The sequence below is a fragment of the Orbicella faveolata genome, unplaced genomic scaffold, assembly GCF_042242905.1.
Source record: "Orbicella faveolata isolate gen_17 unplaced genomic scaffold, um_ofav_v1 contig_27, whole genome shotgun sequence".
Classification (NCBI taxonomy): Eukaryota; Metazoa; Cnidaria; class Anthozoa; order Scleractinia; family Merulinidae; genus Orbicella; species Orbicella faveolata.
The window spans coordinates 5,299,086-5,316,399 of record NW_028301555.1 but is presented as its reverse complement, the minus strand read 5'-3'; the positions used below and the strand labels follow the sequence as shown (position 1 = coordinate 5,316,399).

Below are 17,314 nucleotides of genomic sequence, written 5' to 3'. Positions count from 1 at the left end.
AATACATGTACGTTGCCCCAAACAATATAAAACACGTTCTCGATACGTACACCAAAATACCCACTCCCTAAAAGTAGATTATCTAAAAGAATACGTTCTTAAAAAAACGTTTCCATAACAACGTTCCCCCAAAACTGTTTTATCAAAGATACGTTTCCCTAAAACTACATTCCTCAAAATGATACTTCATCAAAAAATAGGGGAGCGAGCGAAAACAATAGGGGAGAGGTGCGCCGTACACAGAATATCATTTAGCAAATGGCTCGTATGCAGACTTTACCTTTCATCACAAGTGTCGGCATGCAGGTAAACGAAGTGCCTATCATAACCTGATTCAGGAAGATTGACTTGGAGCCAGCGATCACGAAACAATAAATGCAGGCAAAATTCTCAGTTAAAAGACATAACAGGTCAGACTTGAATTTCTCTGAATTTGGGAATAGTTTTATTGATGTATTCACTCTTCTGCTTATTAAAGATTCCTTATATATTAAAGTTACAATTTTGTTCAATTGACTATAAGAATCATTCGCATGTTTCCCTTAAAAGAAACTCTTTCGTCCGTTTCCACATTAGAACCTTGAAGTGTATTTCAAAATATGTGTTAAATGACCTACCTTCATTTTGAATTGAGCGGCCTTAAACTGTGCACTATTCTCAAAAAATGGCCTGAATTCTTGAAGGAAATTAAGAAAAAAACAATCAAAGAAAACTTTGAGAGCAAGGCACCAGGAAACGACTGGATCAAAACTAGATGAAAAAGATACTCAGTATTGTGTGTGCTGTGAATTAATAGGTATGGCCTTATTGTCTTACTGACAAAGACATTTCAAACAGAAAAGTACGACTTGCTATTACCTGGTAGTTAAGAAATTTAATTAATCTTCTTCTTCTTCTTCTTCTTCTTCTGCTGCTGCTGCTGCTTCTGCTTCTTCTTCTTCTTCTTCTTCTTCTTCTTCTTCCTCTTCCTCTTGCAGCTTTCGACAAATAGCCTCAACATGACGGCTATATAGCTGTATATGTACTACCCTGGCTACCTAGTCTATAGTTATCTAATCTATTATAGTAGCCAAGATTGTGTCGAGGGCAAAAGTTATGGGCCAATTATAACTCCATACTCAACGCAAGTCAGATAATATTCTTAAGTCTGCATTTGCCCTTTTTTGATTTAGCTGTAAAAGTCTTTGCCATGTGCTTTTATAGTTAAAAATATGGCATAAAATGATATTATTAACTTAAACTATGTGATGTATTTTTATCGCCAATACACCTTTCGTTTTGCTATAAGAATATTATTTTAAAAAAAGAAAGAGGGGGATTTTTCTGCCTAGTTTGTCGACACCGTAGTTACAGTTTAGAAGAAAAAGGAGTTCGCCATGTTTATCGAAGTAGTAATTAGGGATTGCCGTCCAGATGTCCTGAATGTTGTTTAAGAGTCTACTTATCCAACTGAGACGTAGCGCTTTTATAACAATCCTGAAGCAGGGAAAGCTTAGCCCACCCTTAGATAAGGGATGGAACAGAACCTGTCGCTTAATCTTATCTCTGCTATTCTTCCATAGAAAAGCAAACAGTTTACTTTGGTTTTGTTGTATTACTGTTTCTGGAACAGAAGGCAGTATAGATTAGACAGTATAGATTAGTTGAGACAAACCTAGAGATCTTGCTAGCATAGTTCTTCCAAAGAGCGTCAGGTCCCGCGACCGCCAACCGGACAATACTCCAAACGAATTGACTATATGGCATTTCTAAGTGACGTGGTATCTTCAAGAATCAGGGTTGCATCATCCGCAAACTGTAAGATCTTAGCGTTCTCTTCACTTGAGAGTTCAATGCCGCGCGGCCGGCAGAGTTGGTTTTGGCGTGAAGGCTAGCATTTCAACAGCTAACACAAACAAAAGAGGACTCAGAGCGGTGACACCCTTGACGGACACCCCGAGAGACTTTAAAGCAATTAGTCATGAAACCCACATTCATCACGCCACTTTCAACATTATTATAAAGAATGGATATCCATTATGATATGAAGTATATGAAGAAGCTAATAGCAATGCCTTAAACTATGGTGCATGGTAAGTAAAATATGCAAGAATAAAAAATTCTGTATGTTTGTCTCGAGTAAAGTTCATGTTTTACGATTTTCAATTTTTTTGTTTATCGTTTCCATGGAAATATCATTTACTTTTAGAAATACGATCGATTAAGGGAAGACTGTTCACATGCTGATTGCTGATTAAAAATGCTTGCTATGGTCCAGAAACACCTTAGACATTTCCAAAATGTTATTTCTGCAAAATTACGTGTAAAGACTAACTTGACTTTACTGTATTGTTGACATCTCAAGCAAAGATACTCTTCAGATTAAACACCAATCTCGTTCCCAGAGTCTTCGTTCCCCTTGACCAGCGGTCGGAAAACGAGAGCTCTGGGAGCAACCATTTCAGGCATGCGCCATAGATGCAGACTGCGCAGTGAAACCGGATGGGCAGAATTCGGTTATTTCAAAATGGTTGCTCCCAGAGCTCTCGTTTTCCGACCGCTGGTCAAGGGGAACGAAGACTCTGGGAACGGGATTGATTAAAGACGAGTTAATTTCAATCTCTCTTTTAAATTGTCTTTATTAATTTACTATGACACATTACCTAATTGTTTTTTATATATATATTATTTTGCACGTGTATTTTCTAGTATGTTCTCCAACTGTTTCTGTTATTCAGTGCTAGCCTCCAATTCCTTGAGGTAGATTTGGCAGATTGTTGATTACATTGGAGCAAGCTCCATTTCCCGGGAACAGGTCGACATTTGGTCCGCCGATATTGCGATTATTGACATCGTCCTCAAGAATATCTTGTAGACGTGCCACGGAAATTTGCTGTGTCAATATTTGGTTCCGATTTGGCAGGTTGTTTCCAATCACTGCAAAGCTCTCAATACCGTTTGGATGCACACAGCAGCCAGCAGTCCACATGGAGTTGGGAATATCTATAGCAGGATTATTACCAGCTGGACCCAATTGGTTGATTGGTACTTGTGGGTTGTAGGGCAAAGGGTTGTTCTGAATGTGACCGAATGCAGTACCGGTTATCAGATACAAAGTTCCAGGTTGGGGTCCCTGCGTGCATTGTTGAGCATAAACTCGTATTCTCCTCTCAAACCGGGACCACTGACCACGGTTGAAAGTTGGGCGTTGCGGAACAGCGTTGGTGTAGACAAAGGTGGAAAGTAAGCTGTCTTGGGTGTTGCTGTAGGTTGCTCCTGGGACGAGATGACCTTTGTCAAATTGCTGGTGTAGGTATATTGCATCGCTTCCTTGTTTCAAGATACCTTTAGTTTAAGATTGAAATCAATGTTACAATGTTAGTGTTACATGTAAACAGTTTTTCTGAGTGGTAGAGCACGCCAACAGACATACAGAGATACATACAGACAGAAAAACAGACAGACAGACAGACAGACAGATAGAAAGACAGAAAATAAACTTAGGGCGAATCGACCGACCGACCGACCCACACACAGAGAAACAGAGAGACACACAGACAGACAGACACACGCAAAATGGCAAACCGACCGACCACCCCCCTTCGAAAAGTAATAGGGCAAATGAAAATTGCAAATGAACACATATAGTGAAACATCCCAACTTTCTTTTTTCCGCATCAACATTGGCAAATTTGTAGCCCTTTTCAAATGTTTATAGAAGCCATTTCATGTCAGCTGCGGTCATATATTAATTAAACTCGTGCAATTTTTATAGAGGTCTGAAATGAGGTATTGATGTTTCGCTCAGGTCTGAGACTGAGTATGGAAAATCACAGATTTTAGTCTGAAATAGAGTACAGGTTTCAAGTTTCCGGCCGCACAGCCCCGTCAAAAAAATTGGGAAGTGCCCCTTGGGATAGCCGACAGCTATCTCCCATTGTTTGTCCGTGGATTAACCTTCAGTGAATTACCTAATTGTGATCGTCACTGTCTTATTTTATAAATCGCTAAGCTGTGGCTACCTGGCGTTTGTGTCCATCGTGTAGGTCGTGGTCGATTCGGAAAATTCGCGTTTGCTTGAGTTAACGTATAGGCCGAAAACACAGCAATACCGAGAGCTTGGTCAAACATGGTCCCATAGTAAGTCTGCTGATTCACCATTTGGCAGATGTACCTTATATTCTGTAAGTTTTGGCCAGTTCGGAGACCTGTTGGTTGTTGTCCACCTGCAAAGAATTGAGTGTAGCATGGCTGGTTAGGATTATTAAAAACCATCTGGGGGCCAACTGCTCGAACCTCCGCGTCATCTTGGTTGTAGTCTTTGTAAGAGCTAGTCTTACTGCTGCGCTCATGGTCTTCCTCGCCTAGTTGAGAAATAAGATATGAAAAGTTATAACATAACTGACGTACTGAACAGAACAACCTAACTTTACCAAATGATGGAAAACTGACCAATCACAGTCCCGTCTTGGTTGCGGTGTTTATGAGTGCTTGTCTTATCGCTGTGATCATGGTCCTCCTCGCCTAATTGAAAAATAAGATATCAAACGTTATAACGTAACCGACAAACTGAACAGAACGACCTGGCTTCAGGTGGCCGAACACAGTTTTCGCGCGCGCTTTCGTTGATGCAATTGAGAGCGCGCACAAGGATTGCAAAAACAAACATGCCGTCAATAGAGCGATCATTTTAGTTAGTCAACACCAGCACTATCTGTGCTATTTTTCTCTATTATTGAACGCAGTGTATTGATGGCTTTAGTCTTTTATTACAAAGATATGTTAGAAAAAGTAACGACGCAAAGAACCCAGCAATTCTCAGCTTTTTCTTTGTTACCGAAAAAAGCCCAGTTAAATGCAGCGCATGCGCAGTTGCTCGAAAAATTGAGACCGATTGCCTTTGCAGAAACTTGCCGATTTCTGACGATACAGTCGTTAGAATTTCAAGAAATTTGGCAAAAAAATAGTTCAGAAGCCACGTGAATGATCTATCACAAAAAATCTGAATTTTGACATAGAGAATTTTTAATAATACAGAACATGCGGTGAAAACGATTTACGGTGAATTACGAAAATCGCCTATGTCAAAATTTTATTAGAACAGTGTTGACAGAAGGGATTTAATGTCAATTCGTAGTGAGCAAAAGATGAAAAAAATCTAACGACTGGATTTTTTTTTAAATAAACAAAAACCATTTTTTAAGCCTTGTTTTTAACCAACCCCGTTGCCATGGCAGCAGCACACACCTTAGCCAAAATGCGAGAATAAACTTTTCTGTGGTTAACCTCGACTCTTGCAAAAAACGGGCGCCAAAGCATAAATAGCTTTAAAATAATGGTGAATTAGGTATAGGCTCTTGAAAACTGTGTTCGGCCACCTTAACCGATGTTCGACCGCGAACTCGAACTACGAACCCAGTCTATCGCATTGAACGTATCTTTAAAAAGCTAAGCTTTTGTTTGAAAGACTTCCAAATTAGTACAGTGAAACCTGTATTAAGCGGAACTTAAGCTGGTGCCCGCTTAATATGGGGTCCGCTTAATACAGGTTTCACTGTAAAACAAATAAAGTTTAGATCAATTTCAATTTGTTTCGCCGGTTAAGTTTAAATTCATCAACCCCGTAACATAAATTATAACCTTAACTTTAAACGGACCCAGGTAGTTTTACCACCGGTGAAATTCCAAGACATTACAAAGAAACGGTTCTTAATACGTTCTCATAGCAAAGTTATATCAGTGCTTTTATTCATGTTCTCGCAAGAATAAGTATGTAAGTTACATGTAACTGTGTAGTGTTTGCCAAAGTGTTCTTTGAACCAGACTTGTTTCTTTAAGAACTGAACGATTTTTTCAGGTCGTGTTTTTCAGTAATAAATTTCAGACCTCGGTGATATCAAAACTGAAAACGATCTTCAGCTCTAAAAATTTAGGTAGTTCATCTTTTGTTGGTTTTTTCCGAATGGTAAACACAGGCCGAGTTTTGAAGTAAGATAGTCAATAAATGGTGTTTTTATGATCAACGCATGTTTCTGGCGGTAGGAAAAGACAAATATATCATTTCCTTGTTTTCTTACCACTCTTGTATTCCTTATGCAATCGGCTTTCCGCCACAATACTTGACGTCACCAGTGCAATAAAAAGCAGAGATAATAAAATCTTCACAACAAAACCCTTCATAGCAAATCGGACTCGAAAATCACTTATGAAAGAATTATTTGTGGTTTTCCATCAAATGGAGTATCCAGTTCCATTACAGAGCACTTCATGCTTCAGATATGCAAAATATTTTCTCCAGTGCATGTGAAATCCACCAGCCAAAACCATGAACGTTTGACAATATTCAATAAGAAAGGTCAGTTTCCTTCGTCTTTTAAATACCATAACCATTAAAGAAGGTGGGAAAATGTCGTCTAAATTATGGCATTTTACTGAAGTGAAAAGAGAGGCAGGTCACATTTCATTGACATGTTTTAACCTTTTGAAAGAACCTAAAAAAACAAGCTTTTAAGCCTTTCCCTGAACGTTCAATAGTATTCAGTGGTTTTATACCGGTCTTTTAACGTGAAATTAACATTAGAGAAAGGTAGAAATTATATATTTAGACTTCAACGATATTTTACTGAACTTTACAATAAAGTTTCCATATAACGCGTTTTGATTTGAGTGCTTTATCAGAGAACAGAGCACAGGTTGATGACGGTAATGCTGGCTTTCAAATTTTTGCTTCGGAATTTTGACAAATTTGACCCAAATTAAACAACCCCTTTGAGAACAGAGCACGCTGACGCCACTTTTAGTCGCTTGAAAATAAAGTTAGGTGTGAACACTCAGCCGAATTCAGCTGGATTCTTTATCATAAAACAAATAAAGAAGCCTCGACTGTCTGGCTCTGTTCTGATGTGAAGCACGCAGGAAGCGGTAGAGCACTCAAGAAAAACACTCGACTACGTCTCGTGTTTTCCCCTACACTTCTTTCGTGCTCTACCGCTTCCTGCTTGCTCTACAACAGAACAGAGCACAGTCGAGGCTTCTTTATTCGTTAATTAAAATGAAAGCAGGTTAAACTACTTTGAAACCTTTTAACCTTTTAACCCACTTAATTTAAGCTATTCCATGAGCGCCCAATAGTATTTCAGTAGTGTAGTTTTCTTCGTCTATTAACGTGTCACAAATATGAAAGAAGGGTGTACATAACATTTAACCTACAATTGCATTTTAACTTTAAAAAAAAAAAAAGGTTAAAAACCATGTTGAAAGCTTGGAACCTTTTGAAACCACTCTAAAAACAGCTTTAAATTTAAGCTTTTCCATTTAAGCTTTCGGAATTATGCATGGACTAAAATGGCATTTTATCGAAAACAGACTGGTTAAACTAATTTCAGTTGATACCTTTTAAGTTTTTGAAACTATTAATAAGTAGTTTTCTCCATCTATTAGCGTGTTGTAAGCACGAAATATGATAAAGGTGGAAATTACATTTAACCTACAATGGCACTTTAACTTAAAAAGGAAAGCAGGCTAAACTACGTTGACACCTCGGCAACAATCCTCGTCAACAATGTTTGGTAAACATTCATGTGTAGTCTAAGCATAATTTCCGCCCTTTTTTCATGTTTATGACCCGCCGATAAACGAAAAAACTACCAAACACTGTCGAACGCTCATGGAAAAGCATAAATGGAAAAGCTCAAATCAAAAGGATTTTTTTTCAAAAGGCCAAAAGGTTTTAACGTCGAATTTAACCTGCTTTTCGTGGAAAGTGAAAAAGCGATTGTAGGTTAATTAAATATTCAGGGTGAATATTATTTCCACCCTTCTGTCATGTTTATGACACGTTAATAGACGAAGAAAACTACACTACCGCTTTTATAACGTGGTTTCAGAAAGTGAAAAGGTTTCAACGTACGCAGCATGAAGGATGACCGACAGATAGCCAACAGTCGGCTGACTGTTGGCCGTCTGTCGTGCAGTTGTCGGCCGGCTGTAGAGTAATTGTCGGCTGACAGTTGGGCAATTGTCGGCTGACAGTCGACCGACAGTCGGCCGACAAATGGTGATCTGTCGGTCATCTGTCGGTTCGGTTGTAGCCGTGACAAATATCGTAAACATTACGTCGTTTATCTCCAAAACTGCTTAAAACGACTGGAGAATTGATTGAATCTGAAGACAAACAATGGACTGCAAGGCTGATACTACGTTTCGAGACACCGACATGACAAGAACCGATAAAGCAGGATCGCAACAGTGGACAGCTGTTTCGCCCTTCTTGGGACTCGTCAGCACTGTGTAGCGAAGATATGTAACGCCAGCCCAACAGCCAACGCACATAAATAGCGAAATGACCCGTTCGCTATACCAAGTTGCGTACCTATCTGAGCACGTGAATCGAAGATGAAATTCCTGACTTGTCTGCAGCTGCCTACTTCCTTGTCAGAGCAGGTGTTGCTAATTTTTAAAATTGCAACATAATCATCATTTTACACCGTCAGCCATCTGTATTCCACGAAGTCTTATGTTTTGGGCTACCGTAACTAGAGAGAGGGAAGTATTTTGGGGAACGTGTTTTTAGGGAAGTGTATTTTTAGTAAGGAGCGCATGTTCTTTTTTTTTATGCATGCATACTTTGCGGAATGAAGTTTTAGGGCAACGTTCCTTTGATAACATATTTTGGGGGAACGTTTCTACGGTAATGTTTTTTTAGGAATGTGTTGTCTTAGATATCGTACTTTTGTGGAGAGTGGATTTTCGAGAACGCGTTTGACAATTTTTTTGGAAGCAACGTACATGCATGTATTTTTGGGGAACGTATTTTAGAGAGAATTTGCTTTTGGGAACGTATTTTTAAGGTAACATAATTTTAGGGAACATATTTTTAGGGGAACGTATTTTTTTGTGAACGTTTTCTTCTTCATCTTGAGACTGTGCAGTTTAGGGAACGCATTAAGCATGAATCCAATTTAGCTCAATAAAACAGACTTTTTTACTTGTCTTTTTGTAATAACTATCAAAAACGACAGATATGTCATTCATGCAAAATCAGGTGTAAACGACTAAAAAAATCAGGTGTAAACGACTAACATGATCTGATTATATTGTTGACATCTTAAACAAAGATACTCATCAAATGAAAGACAAGTTACTTTCAATCTCTCTTTTTCGTTGTCTTTATTGATTTTTTATGCCACATTACTCCCTTGTTTCTTATTAATTTGCATTTGTATTTTTAAGTATAGACATTCTCTTACTGTTGATGCTATATGTTTTTTTCTTTTATTCAGACCTAGCGTCCATTCCATGGAGGAAGAGCCGGCAGGTTGTTGTTTACTTTGGAGCAATCGGCATCTCCAGGGAACAGGTCGACATTTGGTCCGTTGATATGTTGGCCTAGGTTATCTTCATCAACCGCAAGAATCAGTTGCAGTCGTGCCACTGTGATTTGCTGTGTTAAAGTTACCTCAGGTTGATTGGGAACCTTTTGCAGGTTGTTTCCAATCACTGCGAAGCTCTCGACACCGTTTGGATGCACACAGCAGCCAGCGGTCCACATCGAGTTAGGAATATTTATAGCGGGGAAATTTCCAGCTGGACCCAGGTTGTTGATGTGTACTTGTGGGTTGTATCCCGGAGGGTTGTTCTGAATGTGACCAAATGCAGTGCCGGTTATTAGATACAAAGTTCCAGGTTGAGGTCCCTGCGTGCACTGTTGAGCATAAACCCGAATTCTCCCCTCAAATCGGGCCCAATATCCTCTGTTGAAAGATGGGCGTTGTGGTACAGCGTTGGTGTACACGAAAGTGGAACGAAATCTGTCTACGGTGTTGGAGTAAGTTGCTCCTGGTACGAGATGACCCCTGTCATATGGCTGATGTAGATATATTTGTCTACTTCCTTGTGGAGCGACATCTTTAGTTAAAGATTGAAATAAATGTTAAAATGTTAGTGTTACATCTAAACGGTTTATCTCAGAGTGGCACGATAGTGACATATAGACACAGAGGCAAGCTGACCGACCGACTGACAAATCATATTGTAAATGAAGGATCACTAGTATGTTATCTTGTATTGTATTGCGTTACCTTAAATTGTGTTTTACAGTACTGCACTGCACTGCACGGCACTGTTTTATATTGTAATTTCCCCCCACCTTTTCAACTTTCCTCACTAATGAAATCCCTTTTATGTACCCCTAGGCCCGTAAAAATGTACCCCTAGTGGGCGGAGCATCATCGTATAGTCCGATGTGGGGAGTACCCCCTCCGGAAAATTATAGGGTCATTGAAAATAGCAAATGAACACGGTGTGGTAAGAAATCCCAACTTGCAGTAAGTTCATGACGTTGCTGGGGTGTGACTTTAGCCAAGAAAGCATCCAAGACAGTCACTATTTCGGATTTTTTTTCTTGTCGTCTTATTTCCTTACCTTGGCAATCTATTCTCGCCAAAAAATTGTCTAAGACCTGAATGAGCAGCCACTAAAATGGCAGTAGCTTAAGTAGAATCCTCTAGAAAAAAAATTAGGGTCGGAAAACTATCCCACTCTGCTCATCCGTAGGTTAACCTTTGTGGGAGGCGCGGTAAAATCATGGTTAGTGGGCTTGTCTCCGGATCGAGAGGCCCGGGTTCGAGCCCTGGCTGAGGACATTGTGTTCTGTTTTCGGGCAAGACACTTTTAAAACTCTCACAGTGCCTCTCTCTTCCCAGGTGTATAAATGGCATCCCATCAAGGGGGAGTAGAAATACTCCTAGTTGCTTCATGTTACAGAAACTGGGATAAGAAGCTCCCTCTTGGTGGGCCCTTGCGTTATCGTTTGCAGAATTTGCCTACCTTAACTAACCTTCAGATGATTACCTAATTTCAAGATAATCTCTTGCCAATTATAACGGTGACTGTCTTATTTTAAAAGTCGCTATAAGCTGTAGTTACCGTTTGCATGTGTTCGTCGCCACCATGCTCGTCGATTCGGATGAAAATTCACATTTGCTTGTGTCAATGTATAGGCTGAAAACACAGCAATACCGCGTTGCTCGTCAAACATCGTGGCATAGTAAGTCTGGTGATGGTACGTTTGGCAGATATACCGTAAATTAACCTGACCAGCTCGCAGACCTATTGGTGGGGCTCCAACTACACCTACAAAGAACTGAGTGTAGCATGGCTGGTTAGGATTATTAAAAACCATCTGGGGGCCAACTGCTCGAACCTCCGTGTTATCTTGGTCGTAGTCCTTGTAAGTGCTGTTCTTACTGCCGTGCTCATGGTCCTCTTTACCTAGTTGACAAATAAGATATCAAAAGTTATAACATAACTGACGAACTGAACAGAACGACCTAACTTTACCGACTGATCGAAAACTGACCAATCACAGTACCATCTTGGACGAAGTCTTTGTAGGTGCTGTTCTCACTGCTGTGTTCAGGGTTCTCCTTACCTAGTTGACAAATAAGATATCAAAAGTTATAACATAACTGACGTACTGAACACAACGATCTAACTTTACCGATGGATCAGAAACTGACCAATCACAGTGCCATCTTGGCTACCGTGTTTGTAAGTGCTGGTCTTACTGCTGTGCTCATGGTCTTCCTCGCCTGGTTGACAAATAAGATATCAAATGGTATAACATAACTGACGAACTGAACAGAACGACCTAATTTTACCGATAGATTGAAACTTACTAATCTCATGCGACTGACAAACTCGTGCTCTTCTTGTGTCTCAAAGCACTCGTGTTTTAATTCTTACCCACCTTGCAGAAAAGGAAAATAATTGTGAGGGTAGAGCCTACTGAATGTATTTCCTCTACATAGAAGCAGATTTTACAAGCTATAAAGGAAGACTTCGTTAAAAAGACAAAACGATTCTTTTCTGTAACTCTCTATATAACTAGTACATTGTGTTATCCAACTATTTTTCTCTCAATCTGCAGCTGTATGTGTAATTAGTCTTAGTGTGTGTGTGTGTTGTGTGTGTGTGCGCTCCTGCATGTCTTTTTCTTATTTTCTCTTCTTATTTGACCCAAATAAATAATCACTTTAAATCAGTAAGGATGGCTGCCCAGTCCTATTAGCCCATTAAGGTTATTTCGGGAAGCCATGTACTCTTTTTATTTTAACTTATTTCTGTTCATCTAATTTCTAATTTCTGGCTGGGTACAAATAAAGTTGTTGTTGGTGTTGTTGTTTCAGTTATTAGGTGTCAAGGGAAAGTGATATTTGAATGGGTGCTTAGCCCAAGCTTGTCTTTTAATTTTTTCATACTGGGATTTTTTCGCTAAGTGACACAGTTTTTACGAATAACAATCACATTTATTTTCATTCTTTTGTTTGCTTTTTGATTATGCTTCAGTAACGTAAAAAAAAATAGAGGCGCATCGCATCAATATGCCAGATTTGTTTGTTTAACTATTCAATGGTCGGGAGGCTGTTTATGATTTTGAAAGTAAATGTCGACAATTTAAGTTTAAATACTGCATGACAGTTTCTAATCGATTTCAAAGAATTAAATTATATATTTCATATTCTTACATGGAAGTTAAATGTGATGTTATAGTATGGAATAAATATAATTCATCTATCAAAGAATCTGTTGCGTTGGGTTTGAGAATTCAGAAAGTTTACATTTCAAATGAGTGCGAATTTACTGGTTCAAAAATCATAAAGTCCTTAATTTCTAACTCTTTTAAACGTAAAATCCAGTTTCCCACTGCAGAAAAAGGCTCATTTGAATTTTTTTTAACTTCAAACATGCTTGAGTTTTCAAAAGTAAATATTTTCATTTCTTACCATTTTTGTTCTTCTTTGGCATTGGCCGGCTTCCATCCACAACATTGGACGCTATCAGTCCAAAAATTAGCAGGAAAAGCACACTTTTCACAGCAAATGACCCCATCTTGACTTCAGAGTTAAGTGAGAGACGATTCTTAACCAGTCGTCTAAGGCGAATGAGAAAAATTTAGCCCAAGTTATTTGTGTCCAAAACGTCTTCATGGACGGTTACCGCGGTTGAACTGATTGACCAATCACACGGTAGTATACGGGATGTCGTCAGACAGAATGGAGGCAACTCAATTCATTCCTCACAATTCAAAACACGCTCTCTAATGTGCAATCTAGTAACCGTTTCAACTAATGGCCTTTTAACGTGCCTTACACATTTTAGACTTTTAGACTTTTTGCATTCTAATTTGATGTTTTAATTTTCAGTCATCCAAAGCAATCTGCACTTTACACTGTTTTAACTGTAACCCACTTGCAATAGAAGAAAAACAATTTCAATGATAAGAACCTACAGAGAAGCAGGTTTTATGACCTATAAAGGCAGACTTACGTTAAAAAGGCACTAAAGAATCTTTTCAGTCATTAGGTCTCACGGAAAAGTGATATCTGAATGAGTGTTTAGCGCAGGCTTGTTCTTAATTTTCCGACTATGATTTTACTCGAAGTGACGCAGATTTTTACGAAGCTAACCACAATCACCATTATTTTCGTTCTTATTCTTTTGCTTTCTGATTTAAAGAAAGCTGCAGTAACGTAACTAAATTTAACAAACCTGAATATTTAAAAATATTCACTGGTCCAGATGCTGTTTACGATTTTGAAAGTTAACGAGCCTAAATCGTCTTCGCAGACACTTTGAAAACCCAAAGAAGTTATCGTCATTTTGTTAACAACAGCACACCGCTAGGCTACTCACTATCTACAACAAAATGGATTGGGAGTAGCGTAGCCAATAAGGGAACGGCATTCGTGATAAAGCCCTAGTAGATTTAGACTTATAGGGAAAAGGTCTTGCACATGTATCAAAGAAGTTATCCTCTCGGTTTGAGAGTTCAGAAAGTTAGTCAAATGAATGTGCAATTTACTTGTTAAAAAACCATTAGACGTATCTTATTTTCATTTCTAGCTCTTTTAACCAGTTCCCTACCGAAAAAGAGATAAGCTTATTTCAATATTTTAACTTCAAAAATGCTTGAGTTTGTAAAAGTAAACATTTTCGTTTCTTACCATTTGTGTTGTTTATGTGCATTGGCCGGCTTCCATCCACAACATTGGACGCTATAAGTCCAATAATTAGCAGGAAAAGCAGAATTTTCACAACGATTGCCTCCATCTTGACCTCAGAGTTGTATGAGACAAGAATCTTAAGCAGTTATGACCCAGTTATCAAACCAGAATGTTAAAAAATTAAATTATTTTTTCAAATTAGTGTGAAATTCACTACATCTAAAGCCATGAAATAAATTTTGTAGCTACTTTATAAAAAATTAACTTCAAATAATTAAAAGCGGGTTGTTTTACTACATCAGACAACGTCTTCAATTAACGGACAAAGGAACCTTTTAAGCTATACAGTTTCATTTCAAGACAAACAGTGGAAGCTCCATTGAAGTGTATCTCTGAGTAAATTATATGAACACTGACTCAGTTTTAAAATCATTTCTGTTTCATCTTTTGCGCCCGCATTGATTTGAATTTAACCGACTGTCGGGAAAAATATACATTGCATCAATTATATTGATCTACATCTTCAATGAAAGGACAAAGGTATGTTTCTGACTAATTAATACAGTTTCGATTCATCACTAACAAGACAAAGCGATAAAGCCAAAATGTATCTATGGTTATATATATATCATCCGATTATATTTGGCTCAGCCTAGCTACAGGCTCAGCTCTCTAGAAAATCAATTTCATTCAGCTCAGTTTTTGTCCAAAAAAATTGATGAACGCGCATAATTTCTAAATTATTGCCAGTGATCAGGCAGTTAAATATAAAATCAACAGATCGGAAATATAGGCTACTCGTCTTTCTGAATTTGTTACTTCGAATTCAAATAAAATTACAACCGCGTTTCGTGCTTGCAACTAGAAATCGGCCTTGCACTGTGCAGTCGTTCGATTCGATGTGTTCCATTCAATCCAATTACTATTTCATATTGATACAATATATAAAATTATATTAAAGAAAAGGTTCCTACAAACTATGGGAGGGAGGACAAGTATTTCAAGAATCAGATTGCCAAAGCTGTTGGTTTTTTTGTTTTTTTTGGAATCATAGTATTGCTAATAACACAATGCGAGCGAAACGTTAACCGGAAACGAGACAAGTAAATGCTTCTTTGAAAAATCAATAAAAAGGCAGCCCGCAAACAGAAGATGTCTTGTAATTCCATCAAAGCGCGTTTTCCCGGTTCCTAACTGTAACATGTTTATTGGCGTTTTTATAGCTTCAAATCGACATTCTAACCCTAGAGGTGTACCGGATTGTTAATTTTCACCGTCATGATCCTAGTTTAACGGCTCTGCAGATATCTCACGAGTCACCTGTAGCTCAGAGGAAGAGCATCGATCGAGCTACCAACCTGAGTATGCCTGTTTCACTGACAACAAAATCATTTTTAAGATTTAAATTGTTCAGAGTAGAGGCGGTACTTACGAAGCTAGGTTTTGAAGTGGGTCTGTCTCAGCTATGACATTGGACGTCAAGAGTACAACGACAAGCAGAAACCGGTAAAATATTCACAACGATTAATTCCATTTCAAATTTTATATCAAAGTTTATGTTTTATTTGATATCGAATTATCTTGTTAGTTAATTGTCGATGTTCCTTGATTCCATTATCATGTGTTAGTATAAATCTACTAGCGTCCTATTACGAATGCCGTTGTCGTGTTCTATTATTGGCTACGACTCACTATCTATTCTGCTGTAGATAATGAGCAGCCTCAGTAGCAGGGTGCTCTTGTTAACAAAAAGGCGGCCGCTATCTTGCGTTTCCGGAGTTTCTGTAAAGAGGATTTAAATAAAATTTCGACTGCGCTCTATCACGCGATAGAAATCGAGAGCGAATAAGCTAATTTTCAAACAGAAAACGCTAGCGAAATAATGTATGGCAACAGGAACCATAATCAGGGACGGAGACCGTAAGCGCGCGCCATGTCTAGTATTGGGGCTGTCCCCATGATATGGGACAATAATTCTATTTTTAGGACAAATTGCGCCATCGCCTGCGGCACACGCGCGTACATGCTGCGAGGATTTTTGCGAAGGTCGCGCGGGGGAAATGGCGTCCGAAATTCCCGAAATTTTTTATGTTTTTGGCCCACAACTCAACGCGTTTACGTCTATTGGAATTTTGCTTAAGTATTTTCGTCGTAAGCTGCTCCAGTTTGAGTGAAGTAAGACAGTGTCGAATTTAGGGATGTTCCTCTTTAAGCTTATATATTTCGGTGACCAAGTTGTGTTCCGACGGATGCTTCTTTTACATGAGCTGTACATTACTCCACTTTAAATTTCACATATGTTTAAGATTAACAGCTTTTCCATTACACAGCAAAAATCTAGCTGGATATATTTAGATATAGCAGAGCTTCAGGACTTCATACTTTCCTAGCTCCTCTTCTTACACGCTTGCGAGGAATTTGCCAGTCTATCGCGACCGAAAAGTAAAACAAAATAATTGCTAGTTTGAGTTCCGTCTGAATTGTAAGCAACGTTTGATGTTCCGTCAAGGCCCAACAATTTTACGTCCGTAGATACTGCTCAGTTTTATTCGTGTAAAGATCCACTAATTCTCTGTTGTCGATGAATGAGAGCACCCGCCGATGCGTGTTTTGTACAGTCAGTAAACATGACAAATTGTACCGTGTGTTCCGCCGCACTTTCATGTGAAAGCGTAAATCGAACTCAAACAATAACTCTATAGTTTTTAAATATGTTTAAGATTGATAAATGTTTGAGAACATATTAAAAGCTAAGCTGAAAATATGTGAATAAAGCAGAAATAATCAGCAAAGTTACGATGACGCTTTCTTTAATCAACTTCGAATAACGATTTCGATTTTGTTGATTGAGTTATCAAAACTTGTCTATTTTCATTTTCGCAGTGTAAAACTTCACTATGCTTATGTTGAAGAAACAAACATGATGTTAGTAGCCTTTTTTGCGTTCGTAAAGTTTGTTGCAGCATCTCAGCACAAAAGATAACGAAAGAAATCTTTGTCAAGATTTGTTGACAATTGAAAACACCGACTCGGACTTGAAAGTGCACGAGCTGCACTATGCAAATGAGCTAATTGTACGCGTCAGACTTTCCTTTCAAAAACTTTTGCAAACTCACCAAACAAGCAGAAACAATAAGAAACTATCAAAACAGGTTTTGGTTATGATTAACCATTGTCTGAGAAACTCAAAAATTATCTCGATACCAGAGTAGAGAGTTTTCTTGCCATATTCTTAAGTCACAACAAACGCAAAAACATACGCGTAAGCTTACAACTAGCGCGAGCAGATCTTATTATTCATTCCCAGCGCGAGATTGAAGTCTTGTTTT

General features: G+C 38.5%; 2 protein-coding genes across 7 annotated transcripts; both read right to left on the bottom strand.

Annotated features, from left to right (window-relative positions):
• Positions 1–2,600: 2,600 nt before the first annotated feature.
• LOC110059023 (uncharacterized) lies at positions 2,601–6,362 on the bottom strand. Of its 2 annotated transcripts, XM_089296635.1 has the most exons (4): positions 6,057–6,353; positions 4,432–4,503; positions 4,002–4,343; positions 2,601–3,324 (listed from the first exon to the last, which is right to left on the bottom strand). In XM_089296635.1, the coding sequence occupies exons 1-4, from the start codon at positions 6,157–6,159 to the stop codon at positions 2,720–2,722; spliced, it is 1,122 nt and encodes a 373-aa protein (XP_089152761.1). In that variant the 5' UTR covers positions 6,160–6,353; the 3' UTR covers positions 2,601–2,719. The 2 variants fall into 2 exon arrangements, with proteins under 2 accessions (XP_089152761.1, XP_089152762.1); XM_089296636.1 differs by lacking the exon at positions 4,432–4,503 and having other exon boundaries at positions 6,057–6,362.
• Positions 6,363–9,118: 2,756 nt separating this feature from the next.
• LOC110059024 (uncharacterized) lies at positions 9,119–14,224 on the bottom strand. 5 transcript variants are annotated; one of them, XM_089296616.1, is made up of 4 exons: positions 13,986–14,224; positions 11,339–11,410; positions 10,906–11,250; positions 9,119–9,885 (listed from the first exon to the last, which is right to left on the bottom strand). In XM_089296616.1, the coding sequence occupies exons 1-4, from the start codon at positions 14,089–14,091 to the stop codon at positions 9,263–9,265; spliced, it is 1,146 nt and encodes a 381-aa protein (XP_089152742.1). In that variant the 5' UTR covers positions 14,092–14,224; the 3' UTR covers positions 9,119–9,262. The 5 variants fall into 5 exon arrangements, with proteins under 5 accessions (XP_089152742.1, XP_089152744.1, XP_089152741.1 ...); XM_089296618.1 differs by having other exon boundaries at positions 11,351–11,410; positions 13,986–14,223; XM_089296615.1 differs by lacking the exon at positions 13,986–14,224 and adding an exon at positions 12,765–12,885.
• Between the last annotated feature and the right edge of the window lie 3,090 nt (positions 14,225–17,314).